The 13,461-nt window shown below is 37.5% G+C and overlaps 1 protein-coding gene across 9 annotated transcripts in view; it reads right to left on the bottom strand.

Annotated features, from left to right (window-relative positions):
* Positions 1 to 13,461, bottom strand: part of snap91a (synaptosome associated protein 91a) — a 68,491-nt gene that overhangs the window by 29,988 nt on the left and 25,042 nt on the right. For all 9 annotated transcript variants that reach the window (XM_062063608.1, XM_062063600.1, XM_062063601.1 and 6 more), the window contains exons 3-7: positions 7,601 to 7,743; positions 5,126 to 5,201; positions 1,078 to 1,180; positions 586 to 679; positions 326 to 437 (exon numbers count right to left, since the gene is read on the bottom strand). In XM_062063608.1, coding sequence (XP_061919592.1) covers positions 326 to 437; positions 586 to 679; positions 1,078 to 1,180; positions 5,126 to 5,201; positions 7,601 to 7,743 — 528 coding nt within the window. The remainder of the gene's footprint in view (positions 1 to 325; positions 438 to 585; positions 680 to 1,077; positions 1,181 to 5,125; positions 5,202 to 7,600; positions 7,744 to 13,461) is intronic.

The following is a 13,461-nucleotide window of genomic DNA, read 5'->3' as shown; positions in this document are numbered from 1 at the left end:
AAACAATTTAATATACTTGTTAAATAGAACATCTGCCTTATTTTAATGAATACTTAGGCCTACTAAGCTACTGTATTTTAATGTTGGTCATAATGGTGGTACTTGGAGAGCAAAGTGTTTTCTACGGTGGTACTCGGATAAAAAAGTTTGAAACCCACTGGTGTAGGTGGTAACATACAACTTAGGATGTTGGACTTGAATAAGCCAGGAACACAAATTAGAAATGGATGAAAGTGGGACATTATAAAAAAGTGGTCCTGTGGTGCTTGCCTTGCCACAGTTAACTTATTTGGCATTTAAATAACACTGAGAGGAAATACAATACCTAGTAGATTGATGATGCCATCATTGTAGCAGGCATATAACTTTATCAAGTCTTTGAAGAGTAGGAGAAAGCAGGCATTTATCACTCCGTTGTTTAATTCTGGTGGGTGCACCTTTTGACATAATTAAAATGCATACAATAATTATTCATGTCAGAGATGTGATTGGCAAAATACATACATATAATACATGCAATTATCCATTGGTCAATTTTGCAGGTTTACAACTTCAAATGGTTCCCTACTAGAACGTTGGACTCGCCTCAAAATCCAACAGTGCATCAATCTGTCCCTGCAGGATAGGCATTCCTTTCAGCAGCTTCTCCACTGTCATGGTCCTCATTGCTCCCTCAGCTCTGTTTTGGGAGAAACAAGAGGCTTAACAGTACATATTAGAAGGAACATTTTAAATACTGTTCCTATTGATCAGATGATTGTATATTTACGCTGATTATTGGTTGATCAGATCGGTACATTTTTACTCGGACAATCAATTCTCTGTGAGCTTGTATGACAATAGCTCATATACTGTATTTACCGTACAGGTCTGTTCTCAGAGATGCATTAGGCCACAACAAATTAGCAGGACACCTAAGATGAGTATCACTGAGTGCATAACAACATTTGTTAGACATTTGTAAAAATAGCATATAAAGTGAGGCAGGGATAAAAAAAAACAACAAAAAAAACCCACAAACATTCCTAGATTGTAAATCAGTCATGCAACAATGTTACGAAAAATGAGACACTGTACCCTTTCTTTACTCTGACAAAGTCAAATGACATTTGTCTGTAGGTGAAGGACTTCTCGTTGAGATAACGACTGTAGCGTCTGATAAAAGTGGACATGTCATAACCTAAGGAAGACACACAAATAAATTAATGCATACACACTTTTCAATGTCAATCCAAGTTAATAGCTTTTTTTTTCCAAAGCCTATTTGCAGAATTGCAACAAATGACAATTTTAGCTGACTATCTTTAATTATACAAGAGGCTTATTACTACGTTTAATAAAATGGGTGGTGAACATGCAGCTAAACCATTAACAGTGCAGAGCAGGCGTACACATGTAATACATACTCATACTGACCTCTTTAAAGCTAACAATCCTTGATGGCATGTCAAAAAGACTAAAACGTTGCCATCTATCAAACGTGTCGATCTTTCCTAACTTATATCTGGTTGATTGATTCTAAACACCCTACACAAGGTACTGCTGTATGCTTAAAATCGTTTGCTGACACACAGAGGATGCCAAACAAAGCCACGCTAGTCACGACTTGCTTGTGAGAAGCACTGCAAGATAACAAAGTTAGGAGGAAAAAAGATCTTTGCAATTTTACATGTTCCTGTTGGAATATTTTGGCTTCAAACTGAATGAGCACGATGAGCCCATAAACACAGACAAACAAGCAAGTATGCTGTATTTGTTGAAATGTGATTGCAGCAAAAACAAACAACAAAACAAACCACCCGCCCCAGTTTTCCCAGCACGGGAAAAAAATTGCACTTCAACATAGTCAATATCTATTGAAGTAAAACTTTGCCAAAACACAATCAGAGTCAATATTAGTTGTGGTCTTGTTATCTTGCCACAACTCTCGTCTCTTCTTGTGCACTGACCGAACCAAACTCTGTAGGATCTCTTTTTATACCTGCAGGTTAATCCTGGTGGCTAGTCGTGGATGATAACCCTCACATCTATGAATTGAATTGATATCAAGAGTGCTGGAACTTATCTTATACATACTGTTTATTTGTTAATCATTGGCTGTTTTATCGAAAACTCTTGTATATCTTAACATTTGGTATTGAAAAATTTATTTTTTGGATTGAAAAGAGGTGTTTAACGGACTAACTTAAATATAATGTAGCTTTTAAAATGTCTCAAAAGTATGAAGGTGAATTGGTGTCTTTATTACAAAAGGGTTTTTTTTTTTACAGCGAAATTATGTTAAATATTTTTTGCATTAGTATTTTGTAAATACATTTTTTTACGTCAGATTATGCTAAAACTTTTAGTAAAAAAAAATTGCTAACACTTTTTTTTTTTTAATGCATTCTAACTATTAAATACAGTTGATTAAAAGTCTGCTTACAATGGAGCCTATGGGAGCCGTTCAATTCTGCCAATAGAGCCCCTAAAAAAACATCCAAACACCTCAATTAGGGTTTTATATAGATGATGTAATTATATATGTAATGTAGTAACAGGCACATTTACAATAACTACAATAACATTTAATATTTAAATAATTTGATGTGTGGCGCATTCATTTCAAAAACGCATCACAACAATTTATTTTCTTCATCACTGACCTCTGCTCACCGCAGACTTTATGAGAACTAACTAGGGATGATTTTCTTATCACGGTTATTGTGAACAAAATTATCACGCTTACCTATATTATCACGGTATTTTTAAATGACCTCCAAATTTTCATATACTAAAATCTTTTAACCAAGTTTTATTTAAAAAAACACATTCAAGATCATTTATTTTGCAGAAGAAACATTATTGTAGATAATAAACACTGTTTCATGGACCTCATGTATAAATTAAATGTGCATATGAAAGCAACACAAGCATTATAAACAAAGTAATACGGCAGAAAAAAAATTACATAAATAAAAAAAATAAATGTGAAAATTGTGCAACATCGCACTTTATGGACATAAGAGATAAAAAAATAAAAATAAATTGCGCAAGATGGCACATGACAGCCATAAGAGGTAACTGCACTTTTTGTCCATATAGATAGAAACTGTGTTCATGTATGAGATCTAGTCTTATATATAGGGTTGCACGATTGTGGCCAAAATAAATAATCAAGATTATTTTAATCAATATTGAAATCACGATTATTCATTATGTTATGTAAAGCAGTGTTGGGGTGGGGTGTGAACGCGACGCCATCATGTAATATGTAATGTCTAATAAAAAGGCTATAGATAAAGGTTATCCATATATCTAAAGACATTTTTTTTGTTGTTGTTCATTAATAGTATCAACGTGTCAGCTTTTTCTCATTACATGATGCCTTTATCTCTATTTTTACATTTTGATAGAGAGAGGTATTTTTTTAAGTAATGTACATTTACATGTACATGTATATGCTGCATTGGGACAGATCCATTAAGAGCAGAATAATGTTGTACAGGAATTAACTATACATCATAAAATATTAACAAAATGCTATGTCACATGAATAGTTTTTAAAGTATAAACTTTCTAAAATGCAAAAAGAACACAACAAGTAATGTAAAAAAAACATGGTGTTTTTTACTTTTTGATATCAATAAAAAGCTCAAATCAGTTTGGCTAATGAAAATAAAGTCTAATTAATAAGCTTTGTTCTTCTCTAACACCATGTGGTTCAGTACAACAGTTTGGCGAACAAAAACAAACAGGGATGATACCTCTCACATCGAATACACATTCTTCAAAGCCTGCGTTCAATTCGATGAGATGACAAAACATTACAGCTACCGTAGTATTGATGTTATTTGAACACTGATAAAGTTATCAGTTAAATAAAGGACGAGTGAGCATCCCAGTAAACACACTAAATACGTAATTAACAAGTTGTGGCAATGTTTCCTCGCGTCATTAACTCTCAGTCACAGCAGCACGTTGTATTGAGAAAATGAAAGCAACAAAATACTTCGCTGTATACTTTTAGTGTGGGACAAAATAGTCTGTCTCTATCATTGTCCACACCTGTCGTCATCTAAAAACAGTAGCGCGCTCTTAAATACACGCTGAGACTCCACAGAAATAAAACGAGGGAAAATTAAGTTAAATTAAGCGCTTGGCTCTGTTTTCTCCGAGGGGAAATCTCCATAGCAAAGTCTGTGTAGTTATGTTCCACCATGTTTTTTCAAGCCAAATGACGCTAGTGGGCATGCGCCAGCGCTGCTGTGATGCCGTTTCCAGGAAGTAAGCAGTGTTGCCTAAAATGCATTATTAAATGAAGTTTTTTAAATTTTAAATAGTAATTAAACATTTAAATGGTATTACTAACCGTCTGGAATTTTACCACGGTTGATCATTATACCGTTTACTGTTACATCCCTAGAGCTAACAAACATAATAAAACATCACTAACTGTGTGCTGTCATTGGGATGTCGACTGCTAGGATGTTCATATTTTCCCATTTAGGTGAAGAATGACTCATAATCCTTGCAAAGAAACCAGATGGGGGGAAGGGTGCGGGGGGAAACAAGTGCTTTATGTGTCGTCCTCGCCAGTTCCAGGTCTTAAATTGGCTGTCAAAGTGTCCTAACTAGTCGGAATATATTCTTAGACGTCTCATGTCTAGGTGAGAGACATGATTTATGATCTACAATAAATTTATAGGGAGCAGGGAAGCGAGGAAACAGCAGACCACTCGATGATGTAAACATAGGGAGACACAGAAGTGATTACATCGCCGCTATAAATAGTTTGTCTGTGTTAACGCTTATAATAACAATATTACTAATACTTGGTTAATATTCAAGTCATAAAATATAAATTGACCATTGTTGGCGCTTTTTGAATGGATATTTATCGGATTTTATGGGCCGAATAGCGAAACTCCCATTGGATCGGCTGTAAGCAGACTTTTATTTACGTTTATTTAATATTTAGAATTCATAAAAATAAAAATAAATCCATCTGTCGTCATGTCTTTCATAATGATTGTGAACTATAGGCAAAATTACAAAAAAGTACAGTTCCCCTTTAAGCAGTTTTACATAGAGAGAGGTAGGCAAATTATATATTAGAATTTAAAGAATAATAAAAAACACTTACCATGGGAGCCTGTTTTGTCCAGGAAGTTGGCAAGGTTGAACAAAGTGTTCCTAGATGAAAGGAACTGCAGAAATTTCTAAAAGAAAACACAAACACGCACGTTTTACCATCACATATTATAAGGAACTCAAAATGCAGTTCAATACATGAAAATTGGACACATCTATATTGTACAGAACTGGCATAGATAACATATTATAAGAGGCAAATACAATCAAATGTCTTAATTTGGGGGATATTTTTAACTTTGCTCAGCTGCATACATGGAGTTGGAGGGTCAAATTAGCACTTTGAACAAACTGATTTGGTAACGCTATGTTTATGTTACGCTGTGTCTATAAATTTGCTTGTGATTTCCATAACACCTTTAATAATGAAATACTAAGAATTTGTGTCCATGTTATGTGCATTATTTTTACCCAGACAATAATTTTTTGCTTTTCCTTGGCATCATTTCTCTTTTGTGTCATCTGCATTTCAGTCGTCGACATGCAATTTACTGGGCTGTAAAGCAGCAACTGTTTATCTCTTGTGTACCCCTTGTTGCAAAAGCATAGTGTTTGTGTATTGTCAGCTGAGCGCACATTAATGGGTCACTGTGTTAGAGAGCAGAAGACTCAAGAGAATGTCTTTTTTTGCCATTGACACTGACACTGAATAGTGGCACGACAAATTTCGAGACATGTTAACAAATTAAATATTTAGCTTTAGCTCTTCACTCACCCCATGCTAATTTAATGCTTTTGAATGTCTTTTTAGTGCAATTTAAAATACATGTACTGCTCATGTCCTGTTGCAGATAGTTAATGTAGTCAAAAGCATACAATTGTTTGTATAGAGCATTTGACAATGATAATGTTGAATAGTTGAATTGTAATGTTTTGTTGTCTCTTGTGTTGCCAATGCCATAATGGCAACCTTGCTACTTCCTTCGTGCTGATGGGCTCAGGTTGTTCATTCAGTTTGAAGATGAAATAATCCCACACAGGGAGATTTGGCTTTATAGGCAATGTCTGAGTATTCTATGTGTGGTAGCTAGTGGTGCCATCTGCTAATACCGAAACAAAGATTGTGAATAACTGACAAGAGCCTCTGCTTAGTTCATTTAATTCTACTGTCAAATAACATGCTCAGGTTCTGAGGGTGATGCACTGAGTAAGAGATTGTATCCATTTTGAAAACAAGGGACGAAGAAAAGACACACAGGGCAATTTATCAATGCCGGCAAAGTTATCAAGTTCATTTTCATTAATCATTCAGTTAATTGACTTATTAACTATCGGCCCAAGCCTACAGTTGCATGACATTTTTGTAATCCCTCTCAACATCATATTTATTGTTTTTTAATGACATTTAAGGCCTTATTTTTTTGCAAAATCTATTTAATGACTTTTTTTAATGACTGACAAACCCTGCTCTAATAGCAAGTATTCTCTCTCATTTTAAAGCCCCACTTAGGAACTTTCAGTTTTGGGTGATTTTGGCGGCGCCAGTAGACAAAAGCGGTAGTGTTTTGCTTGAGGGACGACCACATTTCCCATGAGGACCAGCCGCATAGCATTGTAAATCGTCAGAAACTACTGTCACGTGTACACAAACTGACACAATAATACCACAATGATTCAGTATGACTGATCTTTCCGCAGTAGGAACCTACATATTTTACTCAAACTTTATATTTGCGATTTGCAGTCATCACATTGTTTTTTTCTTTATACAGTACTTTTGAGTTTGTTGCGTGGCTGGTCGTTTCAGTGTGGAACTGCGAACTATCAAGCTGGTGGTTATTTATTGCTACTGCGTTAATTTCTGATAGCTAACATTAGCGTTAGCATTTTGATTTGACCATCGAAAGGTACTTCCTAGTGCAGCAGGAACATTTCAGCATTGGTCTGAAATCCCTCCAATCCACTTATTGTAAACTATCTCTAATAAGCAGCGTAAGTAAATAGTGTCCAAACACGGAAGTGTTGACACCCCGCACATATCTGTGCCCCCTCTGAGGTCATTTGCGCGGATACAAATAAATGCTATTGTGACATCTAGTGGACACATTTAGAACAGCAGTTTCTTTCATTTAAAAATTACAGGTCATTTTCATACTCAGCAAACTCATCTCGTGGGCCGAATAAAACCTGTTAGCGGGCCTAATCCCGCCCGCAGGCCGTACATTTGACACCCCTGTTCTAGATCATAAATCATGCCTCCCTCATGGATAGTAGGAAATCAAAAACGTATTCCGACGATTTGGTACACTTTGACAGTACAATTTTAGACCAGGAAATAGCGAGAACAACACAAAAAGACGCTAAATCCACCACCCTTTTCTTCGCGAAGATTAGGAGTCATTCTTCAGCTAAACGGGAATATATGAACGTCTAGCAGTCGGCATCCTAATGACAGCAGACATTGACACATTATTTTGTAAAGTTTACATTACCTGAGTGATGTTAATTAGCCTGTGTTAATCCTCACCTCGTTGCCCTGCACCATGAGGTGGTGTGTAGTAACAAGGGCCTTGAAAACCACCACCCAGCTGGCGTTGCCTGCCCTCTCTATCAGTGTATCGGCCATCTGGGGGACGCTCACACTGGAGTCCTGGGAGGCCTGGATCAGGTCTTGGAATATGAGAGGAGAAAATGGGAAGTATTTTAGATGATGGATAGCACACCTTTAGCTTACTCATTCTCTTGGATCCAATTCATTCAAATCATTACAACGGGAGTGAAGTGGATGATGTATAAGGGACATTAAAATGATAAATCAGACTATAGTTAACAGCTGTGTAAAAGAGACTACCGGTAGTCTCTCTTGTATGCACCATTTAGCATATGTTTGAAGACTTACATTTACCTTCCTAAATTTTGTCTGTCATACATCATTTCACCATGCTGGAAAATCAAGTTGATTTACAGTATATCAACCCCTCCTACCTTAGCACAGACAGTACAGAGACACATACAGACATGGCGCAGTTATCGGCACAAACCAAAGGGCTGTTTTATTGACATAATGTTCAATGTTTGCATGAGTTCTGTACATTACGTCATCAATTTCTGGTGGTGAGTTTACTTTTCATTAATACGCACAGAGGGAAAATGGGGTATTACACAGCGGAAAGCAAAGCATATAAAATAAAAAAAGGAAACGGCATAGCAGTAAATTGCTGTGAATTGCAGTAAATCGACACGTAAATAAAGTGTTTTCCACAGAATGATAACAGGAGATTACATATTACATACTTTAGAACAGCAGCTGTATAAAGCAGCCAGCAGCATTTACAAACTGCAGAAAGCACATTTTTTATGTAAAAAATATGTAATGCTTAGGAAAATATTTGTCACGTCTTGGCATAGTTTGCTGTAGTTGTGATCGCAAGATGCAGAAGATTTAAAAAAGTCAATTAATGTCAAAAGAATGCAAGTGCAGCTGGAGAGTGCACAAGACATGAAACTTTGTTAGAAACAAACAAGCTTGTCAGCGTAATGACAGCACGTGAAACAAAGCAACTACAAGCATTAACAAATAAGCAGACCTGTTCAATACCCAGGGCTGGCATAAAAAAGGGTGCATCTGATTGGCAACTAGGAACATGTGTCCCAACTGCTAGCCAGGGACAGGTGCGGGAGCTGGCGTTCAGAGGCAGGAATAAAGTCACTGCATGCCAACACACAAAACAAGAAGTAGAAACAGGAAATACGAGCGATAGAAAGGAACTAAACCAAACACAGAAAAACACACACATAAAACCAAATTATGGTATGACCTGCAGTAGCAAGTTATGACAGTACTGTGCTATTGAGCAAGGCACCACACTCCCTTAATTGCTCCTTCGGTGCAGCGTGTGCTTTTTGTCTTAACAGTGATAAATGTAAGGTCTAATTTTTAAAACACATAACACATGTATAGTAGAGTAGAGTAGAGACACAAAACCATTCACATGCTGGCTGTACATAAAGGAAGTGTGGCAGGGAAAGTGTCTTTACACAATTCTGATAATAGGATGAGTATTTTGACATAACATGAAAGGTTGCTTCTCAAGGTCGCTTATTAGTCATGCTATAAGTTGCTTTTGGCATGTAGCATAGATATCTGCTCGCAAGCTCTTCTATAGTGAAGGAGCAAATACACATAAATACTACAGAATATACCCTGCGAGAATGATGAGTCAGCAGCCTGTATCATCCCACACTTTTCGTCTGTGTCTCACTCTTCACTTCCTGGCAGAGTCTGGTACTAAATAAACTGCTACCATCTGTATCACCTTATAGCTAATGTGGAGAATGCATATATTTTATATAGTTCTTTCTTTATCAATAGTCATGTTTAAAGCAGCTAATATTTTCCCATGTGTACACTTTGTGCTTGTAACTCATATCCGCTAGTAAATTCTGTGCCTTACCTTGAAGGCGTTGGAATGTTGCGAGTATAATGTACTCCCTTTTTTACCTATCTGTTTGGAACAATAAGGCTGTATTTCTTTCAGGGCAGGTGGGAGCTGTTTTCCTATTAAATAAGCTGACTCTTACCGTTTGATTTTTAGACCGCTTCTTGATGCCGCTATTAACGCATTGTAAGACTGGTCTCCTAAAGCTTTAGTAAAACTTGGTAATATTGCTATTCTGTCTCGATGGTCTTTCTTACTCAACATATACGTCATCCGAAAGAACTTGGGATTGACCAGTTTTATTCCCTGAGAGGAAGACTGGTCTGACGCAACACGACGTAAACAGGTAACACAACCCACTGACACGCATGCATTATTGTACAATTTCTGTCACATTTATAGCAGTTGTGTTTGTCTACGTTGTGGTCTTATTTCTTAATTAAGGTCCTGCATCATACCATTCATTCATCAGGAACATGGTAACAGTTTAACAATTTGTGTGTAACACTGACTTACAGTGAGGTCAGAGGTTAGTGCAAGTAGGTTAGATTTTGACAGACTAAAACAATAGATGACTATTTTTAAGATGTATGTAACAGTTAATATTGCTGTGGTAAAAAAAAATCCAAACAAACGTTATCTGTTATAAAAGAGAAGCATTAGTGCTTTTAGTTTAATTGAAATGTGGCTCTGCAGAGAAACACAGTACAGAAGTTGTGCAAGGTAGATTGATCTGATTGAGATTCTAAACAAGCACTCAGCAGAAACTCGTGACTCCGCTTTCTCTCTCTCCACCGTTTGCTCTTAATTATTCATGGCTGTGCGTAACAAATAGAATGTGAGACAAGAAGGTAAAAGATGCAAACTGTCACACTTACTAATTGCATGATTCGAAATTGCTAGTACATTACATTACTTAGTCTAGCAATATTAAAAAAAATTTAACTGGTTGGTAGAGCGGCCTACCCAGCAACCTGAGGGTTCTTGGTTTGATCCCCGGCTTCCACCTTCCTAGTTACGTCCGTTGTGTCCTTGGGCAAGACACCTCACCCTTGCTCCTGATGGGTTGTGGTTAGGACCTTGCATGGCAGCTCCTGCCATCAGTGTGTGAATGTGTGTGTAAATGGGTGAATGCGGAAATAGTGTCAAAACGCTTTGAGTACCTTGAAGGTAGAAAAGCGCTATACAAGTATAACCCATTTAACTTACGTACTTGAGTTATCAGTGTAAAAGCATGTATACCAGTATACTATCAACTGAAAATGTGTGACTACACAGCCAATATTGTTTTGCCTACAGAAAAGCATTGTGGTGGTTGTGTCATGGCCAAGGGCTGCATGAATGCTGTTAAAACTTGGGAGCTGTTGTTCATCGAGGTAAACATGAGTTGCATTTTGTTCACCCTAAAACGTTCACATTTGCACAATGAGATGTGTGCTGTAGCATAAGCATGGGATACAGTGTACAACTTTTTGTCTGTAAAATACATCATTACATAGTTTTTATTAGCATTTATGTAATCTAGTAACTAAATTTTTTGTTTGTTTTGGTATTATTACAGCAGAAAATTACCATTTTTGCTCGATAGTAGTTTTGTTGCTGATGTTGTTTTGGTGTGGTTACGGTCGGCAGTAATCAGTTTTGCTCAATAAAATGATTGTCGAAGCAGACCACCTCCTTTTCCTCCTTAAAAACATCTCGGCAGACGTTGTCAGTTTTATTGTTGTGTTTGTTTTGTTTAGACTTTAGGTTGAATTTGGATTTTGACTGCGTGCTGCATAGATTTTCCATGCACGGAGAAAATGGGAGCAATGCGCAATTGCACCTTAGATGGAACATTGGCTGTCCCCAACGAAGAAAAACACGCCGCCACCAACAAAGAAAAAATACCAACAAAGAAGAAATAGCAATCACCAACAAAAAAGAAATAGGTACCAGAAGCAGCAGGTCTCTTGACCATAAAAGCCATGGACAGTATTCAGAATCTCTGAAAAGTTTGGCTTAACTTTGTAAAAAAAAAAGAAAAGAAGAAGTGCCGTGACATTGTTTAAAAGAGGGTGCGTGATAAATATGAAGAAATACCTCTTGATTAATGTAAATTAAAGAGTGCCCCATCTTTGACACGCTTGTTCATTTAACAAGTGGTACAGCTCAACTCAAATATCAGCACCAGGGAGTCCAACACATATACATAACAGAATATGTGTAAATGGTTTTTTTCATCCATCCATCCATTTCCTACCGCTTGTCCCTTTTGGGGTCGCGGGGGCTGCTGGAGCCTATCTCAGCTGCATTCGGGCGGAAGGCGGGATACACCCTGGACAATTCATGAGGTTTTCAAAGTAAACACTAAAAACATTATTACAATAACATAAACACCAAAACATTCCAAAAAAAAAAAAGGTAAGTATATAAACAAATGAGAGAGTATTTTTAAAGTCTAAATTTTTTTTAGCTTGAACTATTTCGATCTGTGCATATTTTCTTTGTTAGGTTAGCAGGTAAGTAATTCACATATTTATATTTAGTTTCTTTTTTGCGACGGACACATTTTTGTGTGGTTAATAAAGAGAATATTTGATCCAAAAAGAACCCTGGTGAGCGCCTACATTTAAATCATGCAAACCTTAATAATGACCCTGTCTCTGTAACCGGAAACATAATCTTGCAAATTCAAACGATGCTCAACCCTACATCGAACTGCTCTATGCATTTTTGTTATACTAAATAAAATAAGTCCATCCATCCATCCATTTTCTACCGCTTGTCCAGTTCGGGGTTGATGGGGTTACTGGAGCCTATCTCAGCTGCCCATGTGCAGCTGAGATAAAATAAGTCGACTTATGTTAATTATTATCACACAACAGTGTGTCATTTCTGGCACTTAGTACACACAGGCATGTGCTGACACGCTCCCACTGGCAGACGGCATCCGTTATTCATTTAGGTGTATTTGACAGCAAAACACACAAAATGTGAAAATATAACAGCTTGAAAAACAAACAAAATACATAAAAACAACACTTACACAGTTTGTAGGATTTGTGTTTATCCCCATTCCTCATTACTGCTGCTAAATAGCACTAAATGAACAGACACAACATCCATCCATCCATTTTCTACCGCTCGTCCCTTTCGGGGTCGCGGGGGTGCTGGAGCCTATCTCAGCTGCATTCGGGCGGAAGGCGGGGTACACCCTGGACAAGTCGCCACCTCATCGCAGGGCCAACACAGATAGACAGACAACATTCACACTCACATTCACACACTAGGGACAATTTTAGTGTTGCCAATCAACCTATCCCCAGGTGCATGTCTTTGGAGGTGGGAGGAAGCCGGAGTACCCAGAGGAAACCCACACAGTCACGGGGAGAACATGCAAACTCCACACAGAAAGATCTCAAGCCTGGGATTGAACTCAGGACCTTTGTATTGTAAGGCACATGCACTAACCCCTGTTCCACCGTGCTGCCCCAGACACAACATGACGTGTGTATTTGCAAACCTGCACCTGCGTTTAAACGGCACTGTCTTCATATTTTGTCACTGACGTATGTACTCCCCCAGCATGCCAAGGAGGTTTCCATGGTAACAAGCCCTTGTATTTGCTGTGGCATCACAGATGCAGTTCAGTTCTATCTGAATTATCATCACAGGTGCAAACTCCCACCATGGCAAACTGATGGAGATAATATGGGAAATGTAGCGATGACTCATACAGGCTGATTGAAACACCAACAGTGAATACTAGCACATTTAAAACACAATGTTTGCATATCTGCATAATTAATCAAACTATAATGTTTGGTGTGCTAAGGATTCTCTCCGTGGAAAAAAAAAAAAGAGTCATCCTGCATGAGTGATGCCTCGTTGAGTTACAAATGAATGGACCATGAAAGCACGCAGTTTATTTATAGCTCCCTGACCCCCCCAAGCAACACATAGCAAG

Source organism: Entelurus aequoreus, linkage group LG11 (assembly GCF_033978785.1).
Source record: "Entelurus aequoreus isolate RoL-2023_Sb linkage group LG11, RoL_Eaeq_v1.1, whole genome shotgun sequence".
NCBI lineage: Eukaryota > Metazoa > Chordata > Actinopteri > Syngnathiformes > Syngnathidae > Entelurus > Entelurus aequoreus.
The sequence above is the reverse complement of the archived record's forward strand: the minus strand, read 5'-3'. Positions and strand labels throughout refer to the sequence as shown.